The sequence below is a fragment of the Rhodamnia argentea genome, chromosome 4 (assembly GCF_020921035.1).
Source record: "Rhodamnia argentea isolate NSW1041297 chromosome 4, ASM2092103v1, whole genome shotgun sequence".
Taxonomy (NCBI): domain Eukaryota; kingdom Viridiplantae; phylum Streptophyta; class Magnoliopsida; order Myrtales; family Myrtaceae; genus Rhodamnia; species Rhodamnia argentea.
The window spans coordinates 3250805-3271905 of NC_063153.1; the positions used below are offsets into that span (position 1 = coordinate 3250805).

Consider the following 21101-nt stretch of genomic DNA (forward strand, 5'->3'; position numbering starts at 1 on the left):
AACTATCACCCATATCGAATCATTTCCCTTTTGTGTTATTGGTAATGCCATAACAAAATCCATGATGATGTGTTCCCATTTCCACTTCGATTTATCTAATGGATTTAGTAAACCTCCAGGCTTGCAATGCTGACCCTTTACTTGTTGGCGGGTCAAGCATTTAGCCACATGCTTTAGCACTTTTGCCTTCATGCCACTCCACCAATAATGTTAAAGGAGGTTTTGATACATTTTGGTACTTCCTGGGTGAATACTATAATGACTACGATGAGCTTGGGATAAGATCTCCTCTTTGAACTTCTCATCGTTAGGAACACATATTTTTCCTCGGAACATTAAAGTACCATCGTCGATCGGCCGGAAGTCGGGTTCTTTTCCTTCCTTAACTTTACTTCGAGTTTTCAGCAACTCTGCATCCATCTTTTGTAATGCTTGTCGTATTTTCGATTCAACTCGTAAGGTAGCGAACAACCCACATAGCTCTCCTTCTTCGAATTTAAATTCAGAATCTTGAGCTTCAACCCGCATACTCCATCCTTTAATTACTAACGTGAAAAAAATGGACTTGCGACTTAAATCATCAATGAGTTTATTCGCCTTTCCTGAGCAGTAGATGATGTCGTAGTCGTAGTCCTTAAGCAATTCAACCCACCTTCGTTGTCGCGTGTTTAACTCTTTCTGAGAAAATAAGTATTTGAGACGCCGATGGCCAGTATGGATTTCAAACTTCTCTCCATATAGGTAATGTCTCCATATCTTCAAGGCAAAAATAATTACCGCAAGTTCTAGATCATGCATTAGATAGTTAAGCTCATAAGGTTTAAGTTGCCTTGATGCATAGGCTATTATCTTGCCATGTTGCATTAGGACACAGCTTAGTCCTTTATGTGAAGCATCACTATAAACAACAAATCTACCCGATCCGGATGGTATAGAATAGGGGCGGTTGTTAGTTTCCGCTTAGGCTCTTGGAAACTTCATTCATACTTTTTCGTCCATTCAAATTTAACATTTTTCCTTGTGAACCTTGTTAAAGGGGCAGCAATACTCGAGAATTGTTTGATAAACCTTCTATAGTATCCTGTCAGGTTAAGAAAACTATGGATTTCTATAACCGTTATAGGCCTTGGCCAATTTACTATTGCTTCCACCTTGGTTGGATCCACCAAAATACCTTCTCCTAAAACTACATGGCCCAAGAATACTACTCGGTCCAACCAATAGACATTTAACTTTCATACCCTTCAATGTAAGCTTTAATTGAAAAGAGGTAGATACATGTTGTTCCCATTTTAAGTGCGAGAGAGACAAAGAAAGATAGAGATTTACCCGAAGCTTATATGCCGCCTATTCAAATGATGTTCATTTGTGGAGGTAGAATGAAAATCCAAGGATTCATTATAAGAATACCTAAAGTGAATTAAAATTTTGATCTATATAGTGGATCTGACCACAAAATGACTCTTAAGGATAGAGACAATCGTTTGAATATCTCTTAAGGATAGAAATAGCCATTTTAAAAATTTGACCTGGATAGAGATAGCCGTTGTGAAATTTTGATTCGTATGGTGGGTTTGACCATAAAATGACTCTTAAGGACAAAGATAGCCTTTTTGAAATTTTGACCTGTATGGTGGGTCCAACCATAAAATGACTCTTAAGGATAGAGATAACGGTTTTGAAATTTTAACCCGCATGGTGGGTCTAACCATAAAATGATTGTTAAGGACAAAGACAACCGTTTAGAATTTTTGACCCATAAGGTGGATTTGACCATAAAATGACTCTTAAGGACAAAGACATTTGTTTTAGAAATTTTGACCCATATGGTGGATCTAACCGTAAAATGACTCTTAAGGACAGAGACAGCCGTTTAGAAATTTGTTGTGATTGAAAAGATTGGACTTCCCTATAGGAAGGGATTTGCCAATGTGGCCGCTATTATGGGGTCCGGGGAGACCGGAAAACCCGTAGAAGCTTAAATCTAAATTATCTTACCAATGTAGGTGCTATTCTGGAAATTTAGGGAGATAAAAAAACCTGTCGAAGCTCAAACCCGAATTATATTACCGATGTGGGTGCCATTCTTGGATCTGGAGAGACCAGAAAACCTATAGAAGCTCAAACCCGAATTATATTACCAATGTGGATACCATTCTTGGATCTGCAGAGACCAAAAAACCTACAGAAGCTCAAACCCGAATTATCTTTGAATGTGGGTGCCATTCTGGGATTTGGGGAGACCAGAAAACCTGCAGAAGCTCAAACCCAAATTGTCCTTGAATGTAGATTTTTAAGGATTAAAAAAAATTAACGGGAGAAATGTGTTCCTAGAGGTTGAGAAGATTAGGAATCACCTCGGAATATATCAAATTGGATATGTGAAGGAAACTTGCCCAAACACATTGTCATATAACATTTATGTTCAAAACTCCATTGGGGAGAAATCTTGAGTCAGATGACTTAAACGTTTTTCAAAAGAATTAGTTCAAAAGATGCAATTAGAGTACCTTCATGTAAGAGGACTTCTCACAACTTTCAAAGAGGTTTCCAATTCCGCCTGGGGAAGTATTTTCAAAGAAACACTCGAATTTCCTCTTAAAACCTAAATCTAGGATTTTGAATTTATTTGCAATGCATACAATTTAATTGATCCGAAAAAGCCCTTTCAAAGCATCGTAATTTAAGCTAGGTCAAAAGCTTACGAACGGATAGGCACTTTGAGGCTTAAAACAAAACATATATCAAACATCGGCTTCTTTAGGTCTACAAGTCAAGAACCTTGAAGATGAGATAAGACAGAATTATACTTACTTCTTTATACGGTAGCTTCCTATGTGAACTTCCATGTTAACCCGAAACATTTAATCGGAGAAGTCTTCGGGAGGGATTGTAATGCTAGTTTGGGTAGGCTTAATGAAAGACCATTTTTTAGAATGAGGGGTAGAAAGCGCTAGTGATTACCTTTGCATCATTACCCACCTTTACATCTACTAGGGACACTTAGCAATTTCTCAAAGTCATTATACACACTCATTTTCTTGCACTTATAAGATTTGATCTTTCCCTATCTTCTTTTGCTTCTTGTGGCTCTTTCTAGTGCTTACATTCAAAAGCTTTGCTTTTCTTGAAACTTTTCCTAATCATGGGCTTCGGCCTTGCTTTTACCAGGCTCTTCGATTTTTCTTGCCCAAGAATTTTAAATGCTTAATGGTCTTTTTGACCCTCTTGAACTTTGACCTTTAAAAGTCTTGATTTAAGATTTGTATATCGTTCAATCTTATGGTAAATCATATACATTGCCCCGGTGTAGAGAGGTAATTACTAACGGGGCTTGGAGATGAAGATTTTAAGGATCAAGTTAGTTTAATCAAAGGATGAAGTGTTTGGGTAGAAGAACGAATTGCCTCTCTTCACTTCAAGATGTTTCAAGCTTCCATGGGATATCACCCAATGTTATCACAAAAAGATTGATGCAAATTAGCACAATAAAGTCTTTCTCTATCTTTTCCTCCAACATATCAACTAGAACCCTCCAAATATGCCCTCAATGTGGGGTGGTTCTTGACAGGGTTATATTCAAAGACTTCTTTTGGCTCAAAAAGGTTTGCATGGGATTCAAAAGTGTTTGAGGATATGAAATGAATGCCTTTCATCATATCAATTGTGACATCCTGTATTCCGACTCGTTTTCGAAGGTTTGAATAAATGAAAGGTCTCATTAATGTATTTCAATCTAATCTCACTCGAAATTGATCCCTCTCGAGCAGACTAACCAAATGGGAATGGCTAGCTAGGAAAATCAAGTACGTAGACCTAAGAATTTGATCCTGGACTGATTCTTTGGCCATGAAAATTGTCGAGGGAATATTTTGGACCAATATAGGCCAATCCTAGAATGATTAAGGAACGATTTGGATAATACCCTACGTTTGGATCACGGGGTGATTTCGTTTGACCTCGTATGGGTTCCGAACGTCCCTAAATTATTTTCTAATGATCGTCTCCATTGGGACTAGTGATTGACCCTCGCAATTAAATGACAACCAAAGTCGCTATGGCTCGAGAAATTCTTAAACGTGATATTAATCACGGGTTGATACGCGTAACTCCTAAAAGCCGCCCGTTAGTTTGAGATATGCTAAAAGTTCAATTGATCAAGATTGATCATGAATCAAGCTTCAAAATTTGATGTTGGACCTTCGGGGGCTCCAATAATTAAATTTTGGACGTTTCCTCATCCAGTGTACGATTTCTTCGTGGTTCGCCGAAAGGGTTCGGGAAAAATAAAATTTGGACTGGAAATGGGAAAAGACCCATTTGCCCTTGGAGAATTCCCAATTTTTCACTTTGGCCGAAGGGTATTTCGGTCAAATCACCCTCTTGGCCGAATTTGACTAGTCTTTGATGGGGGGAAATTTTCTTTTTACCCTTCTTGACTTTTAGACCAAAATATCTATCCTTGAATTATCCTACCCTTTTATTAATAAATTTTTTAGTCTTCTTGCTCATAAATTTCAAGAACCCTTTCTCTCTCTACCTCACTCCCTCTCTTGGCCGAACTCACCATTGCTCTCTCTCTCCCTCATCGAAAATTTTCCAAGCTTCCACCGGTGTCGCCTTGAACCACCGGAGCACAACCATCGCCGTGAGCGACTCGGAACTACTGGATCTTTGAGGGTTTTAGCCGATCAAGAGGAGTCGCCGGAGCCGCCGGTTGGGATAAAAAATTTCTCTCGACTTCTCCCCGAAAAATTTGCTGAACTTTGGGTAAGTTGGTTTGTAACCTTATATTAGGTATCTAGGTTGCCAATAGATGTTTTATTGAGTAGTTTTGAAGAAGAATTGGTTGGATTTGTGCTTGAATATGGCTTGGCCAAATTGATGAAGGGAGGAGAGAGAAAAAGATGTGTTCTTGAATGAATAGTGAATATGCATGATTGATAATGGATGGCTAGGATTTAATCTTGTCTTTCATGCTTTAATCCAACGGCTTATACTGAATCTTGCTTAGGAAGATTGATTGAACGGCCGAGATTAATTCCCGCTTAGGGTAGATTAATCGAGTGGTGGGGATTTATTGAACGTAGGGATATTTTAATCATACGGCCCAGATTAATTGCCACGTTAGTATAGTTTAATTGTATGGTACATATTAAATGTATGTTAGTATAATTTTGATCATACGGTAATTATTGATTGCTACGTTGGTATAATTTCGATCGTGTGGCGTAGATTAATTTTTGTGGTAGCTTAAATTAATCGTGTGGCCCGGTTGGCCGACGGCTTGAGTGTGATATAATCGGGTGGTCCCGATTTATTAATTATTTAATGTGAGTGAATCACGTGGTCCCAATTGAGTATTTATTCAGTATAATTAAATCGAGTGTTCTCGATTGGGCAATTGAGGAAAATTAGAAAGATCGCATGGTCCCGATCTTTTGTTGGAGGAAAATTGGTGAGATCGTGTGGTCTCAATCTGCCAATTAGGAAATTTAGCATGATCACGTGGCAAAGATTGATCGATCGGAAGGAATTAAAAGATCGTGTAGTATCGGACGAGCGATCGAGGAATTATTGTTGTCATATGGTCTTTACGAGGATTAATTGAGAGGAAATGTGGAATTTTACCTTGAGACGTTATGACGCGGGGTTCGTATTTTATAAGATCATATTTTGCATGAGGCGTTATGACTCGGGTTCTGATATTATTATTTTACCCTAAGGCGCTAAACGCGGGGTTATGCTTATTATTTTATCCCGAGGCGTTAAACGCGGGATATTAACCTGAGGCGTTATTACGTGGGTTATAGTGGCCTCGAGGCGTTATTACGCGGTCTGTCCATTTATATGTTAGCCCGATGCGTTAAACGCGAGCATTTGAGTAACGTGGAATTTTATATGTTAGCTTGTGGCATTAAATGCGGGCTCTGGAGTACGTGGAACATTTTTATGACAGTCCGAGGCATGGAACGCTGATATGGGAGTAACGTGGAATATTTGTGAAAGTGTGACAATTTTTGGAGAAGGAGTGGAATATTCGAGAATTTATTTGTGGAATTTTTTATTGAAGGATTAATTGTTGGAAATTGCTCACTTAGGATGTGTCTGGAGGCACTAGAGCCGTAATCTAGGATTAGGGACTTTCTTAGCGAGATTTATTCTCACCCCGTCGTGGGCTCGGTTTTTTTTCAACCATGAGTGTTCCGCCGACGAGGTTCGGCATTCTCCATCACATGGATACGTTGGTGACCGAGTATCCGGTCAGGGAGGACAAGTGTATTATAGGCACGCTACTATGGTTTGGGTAGACACCGGAGAGCTCTATTGGAAGCTCCAAATATATGTGGGATGGACATATCGTCACGGGGATTTGACAGTGGGATCGCTGAGTGGTTTTGATATTCCCTATGATGGTGTTGGGGAATGGGATCCTACGAATGCTGCACCTCCAGATGGCGTGGTAATGAATCCCGAATGCTGGACCTGAAGTTTTGGAGCCCGACCCCGAGGTCACGATACCAGGAGAAGATGGGGAAGTTGTAGAGCCATCCGATGCGGAGCTGTCACTAGAGTTGGATGAGGACGAGTTGGCAGCCATAGATGAGATAGTACCTGATAGCGAGGACGAGGCCTAGGGTAGTTGGCCTCTTGACTTTTGTAGAGCATTTTATTTTGGAAATGTAGTGGGCTTCGACCACGTAATCTTTTTGTTATAGGTGGTCACAGGCTTATACAATGGCCTCTAAAGCCCTAGGATTGAGAGTTGTAACAACTATGTATATATGTATATAAGGTTTTTTTTACCATCCCAAGTTATTGTTTTGTTGTTAGTTTCTGTACGGAGATTTGTTTCTGCTTCCGCACGTGTTGTTTTTGTTGGTCTTTGGATCCCGGAGAACCGTACTTAAGCGTAGCCAGAGAGGGGATGTTTCGTGCTTGCGGGGTTCAGGTCGTGACATCAATCCATGTAATCATTGTGAGTGATCCCTACGTCCGAAGATCAAGGTTCTTCTCTCAACTTTTTCTTTCCACTAATCTCTCCAGTGTATGGAACGTGTTTGGGATATGGCTTGCTTCTTAACATTTGAGGTAACATCCTTTTGAAAATTCATTTGAAACTATCCCTTTTTGAAAAATCTCAAGTCACCTTTATCAAAATTAACTCTCCATGGGGATTTTGACCTTAAATGCATATTTGAATGTGTTTGAACATTTTAAAAAAGAACACATTCTTTGGAGATAGAACCATTTTGAAATCTATAAGCTTTTTAAAGAATTTGAATTTAGATAACCCTAAGCTCTAAGATTTCTATGTAAATAGGAATGCTTATGTTTCTAGGGAAAGAGTATGTTTCTTGACCTCCTTATTCCATTGTTAGATGCATCCCATTAGTGTGATCCCTAGAGAAAGCAAGAATAGAATCATTAGAGATAGCTAAAATGCTTAGATTAAAAATCAACTCATCTAAGATGCTTGCTCATTTTGATCTTCGGGTTCATCTCTTCCGTTTCTTGGCTTTTCTCTTGCAAGGACCTGCAAAAAGGAACAATGCATATATATATATATATATATATATATATATATATATATGCATGTATGCATAAAATGCGTGAAATGAGTTCAATGTGACTCGGATCCACTTGGGAAAGGAATGCCATTTGCGGCCTTTGATTTCATTTCGGGGATAATATTTCTTCACTGCGTCTACATTTACGGGACTTGTCAATTCTTCTCCATCCATGTTTACAAGGATAAGAGCTCCCCCTGGTAAGATCTTATGAAATACATAGGGACCTTCATAATTTGGAGTGAATTTACCCCGGGGTGTTGGGAATTTGAGAGTGTTTTCTTCACAACTAGATCTCCCAACTCAAAGGTTTTGGGCTTAACCTTTAGATTAAATAACTTGGCCACTCGATTCTGATAATTTTGACCATGATAGATAGCTTTTAAACACTTTTCATCAATCAAATTCAATTGCTCATGTCTTTGCTGGATCCACTCGGTCTCTAAGAGTTTAACTTGGGATAAAATCCTCAAAGATGGAATTTCCACTTCCATAGGTAGGACGGCTTCCACACCATATACCAACGAATAGGGCATTGCCCCGGTTGAAGTACGAATTGAGGTTCGATATGCCATTAGCGCATACGGGAACCGTTCATGCCAATCTCGGTACTTCTCGGTTGTTTTGGATAGAATCTTCTTAATATTCTTATTTGCCGCTTCTACAGCTCCATTTATTTGTGGGCGGTATGGGGAAGAATTAAAGTTTCGAATCTTGAAGCGATCTAAAAGATCATCGACAACCCTATTGTTTAGATTTGAACCATTATCCGTGATAATAGCTTCAAGAACCCCGTATCTAGAGATGACGTCTCTCTTGATAAACTTCGCCACACTTTTAGCTGTGACATTAACATATGAATTAGCTTCGATCCACTTCGTAAAGTAATCAATCGCTACCAGGATAAAGCTAAGTCCATTTGAAGCTTTTAGATTAATCAGTCCAATCATATTGATGCCCTACGTAGAGAATGGCCAGGCTTTAAATATCGGGCGTAACTCATTAGAAGGTGCGTTAATTCTACCACCATATACTTGGCATTGGTGGCAAGATCTCACATGCTGACTATAGTCGGACTCCATGGTTATCCAATAATATGCAAGTCTCATGATTTTCTTAGCAAGAAGTTGACCATTCATGTGCGGTCCACATTCTCCTTCATGGATCTCTTTCATAATCAGATTGGCTTCCTTGGCGACTACGCATTTTAACATAACCGAATCAAAAGAGCTTTTGTATAAAATTTGTTCACCGAGGAAGAATTTGGAGGCCATCTTAGCAATGTATTTCTTATCACCCCGTTGACTATTCTCAGGGAATTCACCTTTCAAGAAGTAGTTCCTAATATCATGATACCAAGGGTCATCATCAAACCTTTCTTCAACCATCATACAATGAGCCGAGCGATTCAAAATATCAACTCTCAAGGGTTCTATAACAAGACCATCTTGTACTTGTAACATTGATGATAGAGTGGCCAGCACATTCGCGAAGTGATTTTGAGTTCTTGGCGGATATTCAAAAGTGATTTCATCAAATTCTTTAATCAACTTCTCCAAAACTAATGATACATATGAGTTTGGGATCCCTTGTTTTCCATTCTCATTACGTCCGTAGGATGATGAGCATAAAATCGCCATAAACTTGTAATTTAGGTACCTTCATTGAAATGGCCAACTATAGGTCAAATATGTAAGCTTTATATTCATAGACATTATTGGCATATGGGAATATCAATTTCGCTGATACGGGGTAATGTTGGCCCTCTAGGGATATTAAGATAGCCTGAGTTCCCGATCCATAAAGGTTTATGGCAACATCAAAATACATAGTCCATTTATCTTCTGATATACTTAAAATGTGATCTTCAGCTCCTCCTTCTTCGAGGTTTTCATGTTCTTGAGGATTTTCCGCTAACATATTAGCGATGGCTCTTCTTTACCCGACTTCTAAGGAGCACTCCTGTGACATTCCGAAATTCCCGTCCTTTTTGAGATATATGAATGAGGAATGATCTATCGGTGTATTTCACTTAGATTTCACTCAGATCTGATCAATCATGAGTTAACCGACCAAAAAGGGAAAGGCTAAAGCGCGACAAGGTACGTGGACCTAGGAAACTCAAATAAGAATTGGCATTTTGACCATAAGGATTGCAGAGGGGATATTTATAGCCAAGAAAGGGCGATCTAAAGACGATTATGGAATTCATTGCTAGTATTGTACGATTGGTACGCGGGTCCGCTTAACCAATGTATAATTTGGGAACTTTTCCTAAATCGATTTCTGAAGATCGAAACCTATGGACTAGTGATAAACCCTCGCAATTACATGACAACCAAAATGGCCATGACTAGAGTATGCCTAAGAGTGGTGAAAATCACCGAGTCGATACGCGTAACGTTGCTGCAAAAGCCGCCCGTCAGTTTGAAACAAATTGGAATTACAATTGATAAAAAATGAATCATGAAATAAAATCTCAAAATTTGGACAAAGGAATTGAAGAATTCAAATTTTGATTTTGGATTAGATGTCGCCTCATTGAAAGCAACCTGTGGTGGAAAAATCAAATTTTCAGCCGACGGAAGTAAAATAACCATTTTGCCCCTAGAGTATTAATTTTTGTTTAAAGTACAAGGAAGGTCAATATGGTCTTTTAGGAATACATCTCAGCTGAAATTACCAAAAAATTATGGTTAATAATGGCTGAAGTAATTTATGTGGTGGAGGATTTATTTGCCAAGTGTCAAATAGGGGTGGTGGGTGATTGACTATTACTTTCTTGAAGCAATAATTCAAGAAATTAAGGGATAATATCAAAGAGGGAAGCTTGCTTCAGCTAAGAACTCCCGTAAGCCTCCCTTCCCCTCCAATTTCAGCTTCTTCTTCTTCTGTTTGCTGTTGCAGACAAACCAGAAACTGCCTCAGCGGAACCAGTTTCTGATCACTCCTTCAAACGGTTACTGCTCACCCCCCGGTAAACCACTAGCCACAAGCCGATTACCTCCTGAAATTTCAGTCTTTTACTGACCTTCTCCAACAGGAATCACCTCATTTGGTCACCGAAACAGTTCTGGCCGGCCAAAAGAAAATCGGTTGACGGTTTTTGAGTCAGCTGAGGGTAAGTGGCATAACTTCCTCATTTTAACTCCGTTTGGCATGAAATTTTCGGCTATGGCTCAAGGACTTATAGGACTAGGTCTGGATGATTTAAGACTACTATGTTATGTTGGAAAAAATTAGAGTTATAGAGCTGAATTGGAGCTCATTATTGCAGCAGTTTTCTGACCAGTTGATGCTTACTGATTACTGAACTGTTGGAGGTCCCAAATTGAAGTGAATTGCTGCCAAAATTTTTAGTAGACCTCATTAACATGTAGAATGAGGGTTTGGAAAATGCAATTAGTGAAGATTGAGTGATTAGAATAGTTAAATGGATTGAAATTGGCAGATTAATGCAAAACTGGGAATGCCCTATTTCTGAACAGGAGAGACCGAATTTTTTAAGGGACAAATTGAATTCTTTTGGTCTTGAATTTAATTGTGGGATGTCTTAAGATAGTGATTAAGGTGTGGTTAAAAATTGGGCGCAAATGGAGTTCAATTTGATTAAGTTTTGAATTGATTTCTATAGGCGCAACTTGAGTTGTTGCTGGCCGGTTAGAGGAAGAGGGAATCCATTTGGCTTGGGCACTTGGAACAATAATTGTGAGTAATTCTTACCCTTCCTAGAACATAGATATGTTCACGGATGTAATAATTGTTGGAATGTAATACGGTGCGATGGAATTTGTGTTTGGAATTACTGGATTAGTTATGTATTGTTTGGGCCAATGAGGTGGCATAGGGGACCCGAGGCGTAGAATGTGTAGGTTCCACGAATCATTAAGCTTGAGGCGTGTTTACGCGGGTGAGTTTATTGACATTGAGATCATATAGCCTGAGGCGTTTTGACGCGGGCTAATATATTGAATTTGAATTAAGTCCGAGGCGTTACTACGCGGGTTAAGGTATTGAAATTGAAATGTAATGCCTTAGGCGTATTTACGCGGGCAAGTGAGAGTGAAATTAATATGATGCTTGAGGCGTTCTTACGCGAGCGACTTGATTTTGTTATTGAAATTCGTGTGATGCTAGTGCGACTACTTAGGTCTTTATTTCGATAAATTGTTCTATTTGAATACCATTCATACCGAGTTCTACGAATTGCGTGAGGTTACTAAAGTTGAATTTTCTGCTATGCCATGCTTTTACATTTCCTTCTTTTATTTTATCTTTGAACTGGTGGTCTAGTTAGGGTTAGGATTTATTAGTTGAGATGTCAATCTCACCCCTTTGTGGGACCCCCCTTTTCGAAACCCCGACTTTGAAGATGGTTCTAGTCGGATTAGGCGACCCAAAGGAGAAGACGGTAACTTTTGAGGAGTTTCCTAAAAGTAAAGGTGTAGTATATGTTAGAAAGTGTACCAAGGTTTGGGTAGACTTAGGAGCGGGACAGATGCAGCCTCATCCATTTGAGTCTTGGTTCCTCCGCTTGGGAGATGGCGACCTCCGGGGTCCTCTCCGACCCGAGGACGTTCCAGTGGAGGTTGTTCCAGAGTGGTGCCACCCGACTCGTCTCGAGATACAGACGAATGTAGAGATATCCGCAGCGGGATCTAGGAACATATCAGAGAGGAGCCCTACCCTAGTAGACGACCGACATGTTGTGGTGATCTCGGATTCGGAGGATGAGGAAGATACCGACGGTGAGACGGATGAGGAGATTGCAGAGACAAACCCAGATTATGTATCGACGACTGCCGAGGACGAGAGTGGCAGGGTTATTGGGAGTTCTTCTATCTAGCTTAGATATTCTAGTTCGCTTTGTTAGATCTTTTGAGGCCCAGTGGTTTTCTTTTGGGGCTAGGTCTCTTGTTCCTACTTTTGTTCTTTCATGGGTGCTGCATCCGGTCTCGCCGATGTTTATCGCGTGCCCGACGTTGTATATATACGTGAATATTTGGTTCTACTTTTTTGTCCACTTGTTCTCTAGTCGGGGTTTTATTTACCTTCTATTTGCGCATTACATGTTTTATCGTATGCCGTAATGTGGTATCCTGGGTTTGTATTTTACGGCTTAGGTGGATGTATATTCACGGAGGATGGCGGACGTGACTTCCCCGTTTTGTTGGTATCAGAGCAAGGTCAGCTCGATCTAAGGTGATTGAGGATTGGAGTAATAAGGATGAGTGAAATGTGGACAGTGGGGTAGTGAGACCTTAAGGGGACCTCTTAGAGTCAAGTGTGCATGGCATATGAATTGGCGCATGTGAGTGGCGTCCGACATAGTGTGGATGTGATAAGTTCGTAAAGACCAAGTGTCGCACTAGCGTTTTTATTGCTTGAGAGTGTTGAGTGATATGATTTCTTTTGCTGCTAATAAGTTGCGGATGCGTCCGGACTTGAGGTATGGTTGTGTACCACGATGTTGTGCTCTCGTGAATGCTTGAGTAATTGACCATTGTCTTGTATTACTACTCTGATGTGTAGCATGGATTTGTTAGACCTAAGTCTCTAATTCCTTGGTTGGAATTCGGGGTCTTTGAGAATCAGAAAGAATGAGTCAACGTGGTAGAGGTACTAGGGAAGCATCTAGCTCGGGGGCGGGTAGAGGTGCTAAGGAAGCATCTAGCTCAAGGGCAGGTAGAGGTGCTAGAGGAGCATTTAGGTCAAGGGCAAGAGTAGTACGGGATCCATGAGTTGATGGAATTTTGAGAGCGCTGGAACAAATTGGAGAGTTAATTGGAAAGGAAGCGCAGGATAGGGCAACTGCAACTCTTCGACAGGCCGAGGATAGAGCTGAGATCATTGCTCAAGCTGCTAAAGCTGCTGTGGCTGCTGTGAATATGGCACATGAAAATAATGCTCGGGACACCGAAGTTGGAAACGCTCAAGGTGATGTTAATGCCAATCGATAGATGGGCCAATTGGTTGAACAATTTATAAAGTTAAAACCAACCCAGTTTGATGGCATTGGAGATCCCGAGTTGGCACCAAGATGGATTGAGAAACTTGAGAAAGCTTTTGGGGTGCTGAAGTGCACCGATGAAGAGAAAGTATTATTAGGCGTATATCATTTGGAAGGGACCGCCAATGATTGGTGGAATGCTTCGAAAGATGGAGTGTTTCCCGAAGGTACTACCTTGACGTGGGCTGCTTTCACATATGCTTTTAATGATAAGTACTTTTCGGAGACGGCGCGTGAGAGGAAACGGATTGAATTCCAACAGTTAAGACAGAATCGATTAAGCGTGGATCAGTATGAAGTTGAGTTCGCGAGATTGTCAAGATATGCGCCAAGATCGATTGAGGATCCTAGGGAGAAAGCGCAGAGGTTTCGGGATGGTTTGAGACCGGAGATTCGCAATCGAATCATAACTGTGAACTTGAGAACGTATAGAGATATCTATGAGAGAAGTCGGATGATTGAAAGAGACATAAAAGAAAGAGCTGATGTTTCTGGATTGCGGTTCACTCCTTCGAGAGATAGTCGACATTTGGGTAAGAGGCCGGTAGTAAATAATAAACGTTTCATTCCCCGAGTTCGAGGGAACATCGGAAAATCGTTGAATCAGCCGAACCGGTATTGCCGTCTTTGTGGTAGAAGACATGGAAGGGGCCCTGCCCTACTAAGACAGGTGCATGTTTCGGGTGTGGTCGGCTAGGCCACCAGATGAGAAACTGTCCTAGGCAAGACCCGAGAACTGGATCACAAGGACAAAGGCGGCAGACAGGACCACCGGCAGTAGCACGGCGGGATGAGATGAACCGACCACTGGCCCAAGGAAGGGTTTATGCTGTTACACGACGAGACGCCGAGGAAACAACGGGAGTGGTCATAGGTACGATCTCTTTATGTGATCAATCTGCGTATGCTTTATTTGATCCTGGAGCTACGCATTCATTTGTGTCTGCTCAATTTGCGGAGTTAGTTGGCATGGCTTTAAAACCACCGAATATGTTACTGCATGTTGCCATACCATTGAAAGATAAGGTATTAGTCTTGATGGGATGTCCTGGTTGTAAAATAGTTGTGAGTGGTAGCGGAGAAAGAATAGATCTAGTGGTATTATTTATGTATGACTTTGACGTGATTATTGGGATGGATTGGCTGGGTAAACAAAAGGCTCTAGTTGATTGTGGTAATCGGATGATTCGGTTTAATCCTAGTGGTTGTCCGAGTTATGAACCGATAGGAAGTCGAGGTGGAACCTCGATTCCTTTAATTTCATCCCTTGAAGTGGAGAAATTGATAGTGGAAGGGTGTCAAGTGTATTTGGCTGTGGTTGTTGATACGACCATTGGGGAACTTAAATTGGAAGATATTGCGGTGGTATGTGAATTTCCTGACGTCTTTCCCCAGGAGTTACCAGGATTGCCACCAGAGAGAGAAATCGAGTTTGTGATTGAGTTAGCACCTGGGACAGAACCGATCTCGAAGGCACCTTATAGAATGTCATTGCCGGAATTAAAAGAGTTAAAGGTGCAGATGCAGGAATTGTTAGACAAGGGATTCATTAGACCGAGCGCGTCGCCCTGGGGAGCGCCGGTTTTGTTTGTGAAGAAAAAGGATGGATCCTTGCGGTTGTGTATTGATTACAGGCAACCGAATCAGGTGACCATTAAGAATAAGTATCCGTTGCCAAGAATAGATGATTTGTTTGATCACCTGCAAGGAGCCTTTGTGTTTTCAAAGATTGATCTAAGGACTGGTTATCACCGGTTGACGATTAAAAAGGAAGATGTTCCGAAGAGCGCCTTCAGAATGAGGTACGGGCATTATGAGTTCACATGCCTTTTGGATTAACAAACGCTCCAGCTGCTTTTATGGACCTAATGCATCGTATATTTAAGGAGTTTCTTGATCGATTTGTCATTGTTTTTATCGATGACATCTTGATATATTCAAGAAGTAATGCAGAACATGAGAGACATTTGAGAATCATTCTGCAGACTTTAAGGGAGCATTCGTTGTATGCCAAGCTTAGTAAATGTGAGTTTTGGTTGAATACGGTGGCATTTCTTGGCCATGTAGTTTCCGGTGAAGGAATATCTGTGGATCCTTCAAAGATAGAAGCGATAGCGAATTGGCCACGACCTACGACGATCGCCGAGGTCTGAAGTTTTTCGGGATTGGCTGGATACTATCGACGTTTTGTAGAAAGGTTCTCGTCGATTGCCATTCCCTTGACAAGGTTAACAAAGAAAGACACGAAGTTTGAATGGACTGATAAATGTGAACGAAGTTTTCGGGAATTGAAGCATCGTTTGACGACCGCACCTGTGTTAACCATTCCTTATGGACCGGGAGGTTATGAGGTATACAGTGACGCATCACTAAAGGGATTGGGGTGCGTACCGATGCAACATGGGAGAGTTGACGCCTATGCTTCTCGACAATTAAGACCCCATGAGATGAACTACCCGACGCATGATCCGGAGTTGGCGGCGATCGTCTTTGCTCTGAAAATCTGGAGACATTACCTTTGTGGAGAGAAATTCCAGATTTACACGGATCATCAGAGCTTGAAGTATTTATTCTCATGGAAAGAGTTGAATTTGAGACAGCGTCGGTGGATGGAATTGCTTAAGGATTATGATTGCGACATACTGTACCATCCCGGGAAGGCGAATAGAGTTGCTGATGCGCTTAGCCGAAAGTCTAGTATTGCGCATTTATTAGTCGGAGGATGGTTGGTACTGGAAGGACCGAGGGACTTTGAATTCAAATTAGAAATGAGTCAATTGACAAGCTTGATAGCGACTCTAAGAATTGAACCAGAGATTCAAGAAAGGATCAGAATTTCACAGGCTGCAGACCCCGAAATCCAGAAAATTCTTAGCATGAATGTATCAAAAAGGAAAGATGACTTTCAAGTGACAGAGGATGGGATTTTAAAATTTCGTGGACGTCTATGTGTACCTAGTAATGAGGAGCTTAAGGAAAGAATTTTGTCTGAAGCCCATCGAAGTAATTATAGTATCCACCCGGGGAGTACGAAGATGTATAAGAATCTGCGCCAGCATTATTGGTGGATCAGTATGAAGGTGGATGTAGCCAAACATGTAGCGAAATGTTTGACTTGCCAGCAAGTAAAAGCACAACATTGTAAACCTGGCGGATTATTACAACCTTTGGAAATCCTAGAGTGGAAATGGGAACACGTGAAAATGGATTTTGTTATGGGGTTACCGCGGAGCCGGAGAGGACATGATTCAATCTGGGTAATAGTGGACAGATTGACCAAGTCGGCGCACTTCATCCCCGTGAGAAAGGACTTTCCCATGGATAAATACGCAGAGTTGTACATGCGGCGGATCGTACGGTTGCATGGAGTGCCTTTAACGATAACGTCGAATCGAGATCCTAAGTTTACGGCAAATTTTTGGAAAAGTCTTGAGGATGCTATGGGAACCAAATTACAGTTTAGTACGACTTACCATCCACAGACCGATGGACAATAGGAAAGGACAATTCAGACGCTCGAGGACATGTTACGAGCTTGCGTAATTGATCTTAAAGGTGGATGGGAAGACCACCTACATTTGGTCGAGTTCGCCTATAACAATAGCTACCAACGGAGTATTAGAATGGCGCCATTTGAAGCACTCTATGGCAAAGCTTGCCGAACTCCATTGTGTTGGGATGAAGTGGGAGAAAGGAGTATCACGGGCCCGGAACTAGTGGAACAATCGGTAGAAGCAGTAAAATTAATTCCCGAAAGGTTGAGAACAGCGCAAAGTCGTCGGAAGAGTTATGCCAATAAGCGACGAAAGCCCTTAGAGTTTCAGATTGGTGATCACGTTTTCCTCAAAGTATCACCAATGCGAAGCTTGTCCCGATTCGAAAAGAAAGGAAAGTTGAGTCTGAGATATGTAGGCCTGTTTGAAATTTTAGAACGGATCGGAACCTTAGCGTACGGGCTTGCTCTACCACCGAGTTTATCCCAAGTACATAATGTGTTTCATGTATCGATGTTGAGGAAGTATGAAACCGACCCTACTCATATATTGGATCACAAGACATTAGAAGTGGACGATAGAGTTGCTTATGTAGAGAGACCGATACGGATTGAAGATCGAAAAGAACAAGTGCTGAGAAACAAGACTATTCCTTTTGTTAAAGTGGTGTGGGAGCATCATGGAACAGAAGGCGCCACGTGGGAAAGCGAAGAAGCAATGAGGCGTCGATACCCCCGGTTGTTTGAATAATGTGCTTTGTTGTAAATTTCGAGGACGAAATTTTTGTAAGGGGGGAAGAATTGTGACATTCTGAAATTCCCGTCCTTTTTGAGATATATGAATGAGGAATGATCTATCGGTGTATTTCGGTTAGATTTCACTCAGATCCGATCAATCATGAGTTAACCGACCAAAAAGGGAAAGGCTAACGCGTGACAAGGTACGTTGACCTAGGAAACTCAAATAAGAATTAGCATTTTGACCAAAAGGATTGCAGAGGGGATATTTAGAGCCAAGAAAGGACGATCTAAAGATGATTATAGAATTCATTGCTAGTATTGTACGATTGGTACGCGGGTGATTCCTCTTAACCAATGTATAATTTGCGAACTTTTCCTAAATCGATTTCTGAAGATCGAAACCTATGGACTAGTGATAAACCCTCGCAATTACATGACAACCAAAATGGCCATGACTAGAGTATGCCTAAGAGTGGTGAAAATCACCGAGTCGATACGCGTAACGTTCTTGCAAAAGCCGTCCGTCGGTTTGAAACAAACTAGAATTACAATTGATAAAAAATGAATCAGGAAATAAAATCTCAAAATTTGGACAAAGGAATTGAAGAATTCAAATTTTGATTTTGGATTAGACGTCGCCTCATTGAAAGCAACCTATGGTGGAAAAATCAAATTTTCAGCCGACGGAAGTAAAATAACCGTTTTGCCCCTAGAGTATTAATTTTTGTTTAAAGTACAAGGAAGGGCAATATGGTCTTTTAGGAATACATCTCAGCTGAAATTACCAAAAAATTATGGTTAATAATGGCTGAAGTAATTTATGTGGTGGAGGATTTATTTGCCAAGTGTCAAATGGGGGTAGTGAGTGATTGACTATTACTTTCTTGAAGCAATAATTCAAGAAATTAAGGGATAATATCAAAGAGGGAAGCTTGCTTCAGCTGAGAACTCCCGTAAGCCTCCCTTCCCCTCCAATTTCAGCTTCTTCTTCTTCTCCTTGCTATTGCAGACAAACCAAAAACTGCCATTGGTGAACCAGTTTCGATCACTCCTTCAAACGGTTGCTGCTCACTCCCCGGCAAACCAGTTATTGGATTAGTTATGTATTGTTTGGGCTAATGAGGTGGCATAGGGGACCCGAGGCGTAGAATGCGTAGGTTCCACGAATCATTAAGCTCGAGGCGTGTTTACGCAGGCGAGTTTATTGACATTGAGATCATATAGCCCGAGGCGTTTTGACGCGGGCTAATATATTGAATTTGAATTAAGTCTGAGGCGTTTCTACGCGGGCTAAGGTATTGAAATTGAAATGTAATGCCCGAGGCGTGTTTACGCGGGCAAGTGAGAGTGCAATTGATATGATGCTTGAGGCGTTCTTACGCGGGCGACTTGATTTTGTTATTGAAATTCGTGTGATGCTAGTGCGACTACTTAGGTCTTTATTTCGATAAATTGTTCTATTTGAATGCCATTCATGCCGAGTTCTCCGAATTGCATGAGGTTACTAAAGTTGAATTTTCTGCTATGCCATGCTTTTACATTTCCTTCTTTTATTTTATCTTTGAACTGGTGGTCTAGTTAGGGTTAGGATTTATTCGCTGAGATGTCAATCTCACCCCTTTGTGGGACGCCCCTTTTCGGAACCCCGACTTTGAAGATGGTTCTAGTCAGATTAGGCGACCCAAAGGAGAAGACGGTAACTTTTGAGGAGTTTCCTAAAAGTAAAGGTGTAGTATATGTTAGAAAGTGTACCAAGGTTTGGGTAGACTTAGGAGCGGGACAGATGCAGCCTCATCCATTTGAGTCTTGGTTCCTCCGCCGGGGAGATGGCGACCTACGGGGTCCTCTCCGACCCGAGGACGTTCCGGTGGAGGTTGTTCCAGAGTGGTGCCACCCGACTCGTCCCGAGATACAGACGGACGTAGAGATATCCGCAGCGGGATCTAGGAACATATCAGAGAGGAGCCCTACCCTAGTAGACGACCGACATGTTGTGATGATCTCGGATTCGGAGGATGAGGAAGACACCGACGGTGAGACAGAGGAGGAGATTGCAGAGACAGACCCAGATTATGTACCGACGGCTGCCGAGGACGAGAGTGGCGGGGTTATTGGGAGTTCTTCTACTTAGCTTAGATATTCTAGTTCGCTTTGTTAGATCTTTTGAGGCCCAGTGGTTTTCTTTTGGGGCTAGGTCTCTTGTTCATACTTTTGTTCTTTCATGGGTGTTGCATCTGGTCTCGCTGATGTTTATCGCTTGAGTGACGTTGTATATATCCGTAAATATTTGATTATACTCTTTTGTCCACTTGTTCTCTAGTCGGGGTTTTAGTTACCTTCGTTTTGCGCATTACATGTTTTATCGTATGCCGTAATGTGGTATCCTGGGTTAGTATTTTACGGCTTAGGTGGATGTACATTCACGGAGGATGGCGGGATGTGACAACTCATGATATCAAATTCAGATAAGAGTACCCGCCACTTAGGCAATCTCCCCTACTAAAGCCGGTTTCTCAAGTAAGTACTTAATCGGGTTGTTTTTAGTGACCAATCTAATGTGATGATAGGGAGTGTGATACCCTAGAAATTAGACCCTCTGTATAGAGATCGAGTTCAATAAAAAGGAATATTATTGGATTTTAATCGGTGCAAAATATGGATCGTAAGGACGTAAGTAACAAATTTTGGACGAGTCCCGATTTATCGTCTGATTTCGATTAGGTCTCAAAATCTCGGTCGCCGCGATTTAGGATTTTTAATCCTTGCGCCTAAGCCTTTTTCGGACCGAGCCTAGCTTGTGAAAATCTAATTTTTATTTATAGTCGGATGAGCAAAAAATCCAATCGGTCTCGATTTATCAATTGACCTCTTTGCCCCAAATAATGCACTATAGTCCAAAAATATTCAAACCCCCAAATGGGCCCCACTTGTCCCCTCATCCCATCCATCTCCCACCGACCCATCACCATCATCTTTTCTCTCTCTTCCTTTCTCCCCCTACGTGCTCTCTCTCTCTCTCTCTCCCCCTCCGTTGGCGACCAGACGTCCCCTCCTCCCATCTTCTATTCATTACCTTCTTCCTTCATCTTTATCTTTATCTTCTTCTTCTTCTTGGTTTTTGGTTACCTAACGCTTGCAGCTCAACCCCCCCTCACCCACTCAACTTGCATGACCACAACGCCACCACCGTCCGCCTCTTTCTTCGTCGCCGGTCACTACTCGCGGAGCTCGGTCTATCGCGGACCGCGAGGACCCGGTTTAGACCAACCGCATCTCCGGCGCCCGA

At 41.5% G+C, this 21101-nt stretch overlaps 1 protein-coding gene across 1 annotated transcript; it reads left to right on the forward strand.

The window, feature by feature from the left end:
- Window positions 1-13531: 13531 nt before the first annotated feature.
- On the forward strand, window positions 13532-14278 carry LOC115751290. Its single transcript, XM_030689123.2, has one exon. The coding sequence runs from the start codon at window positions 13532-13534 to the stop codon at window positions 14276-14278; it is 747 nt and encodes a 248-aa protein (XP_030544983.2).
- Window positions 14279-21101: the final 6823 nt, after the last annotated feature.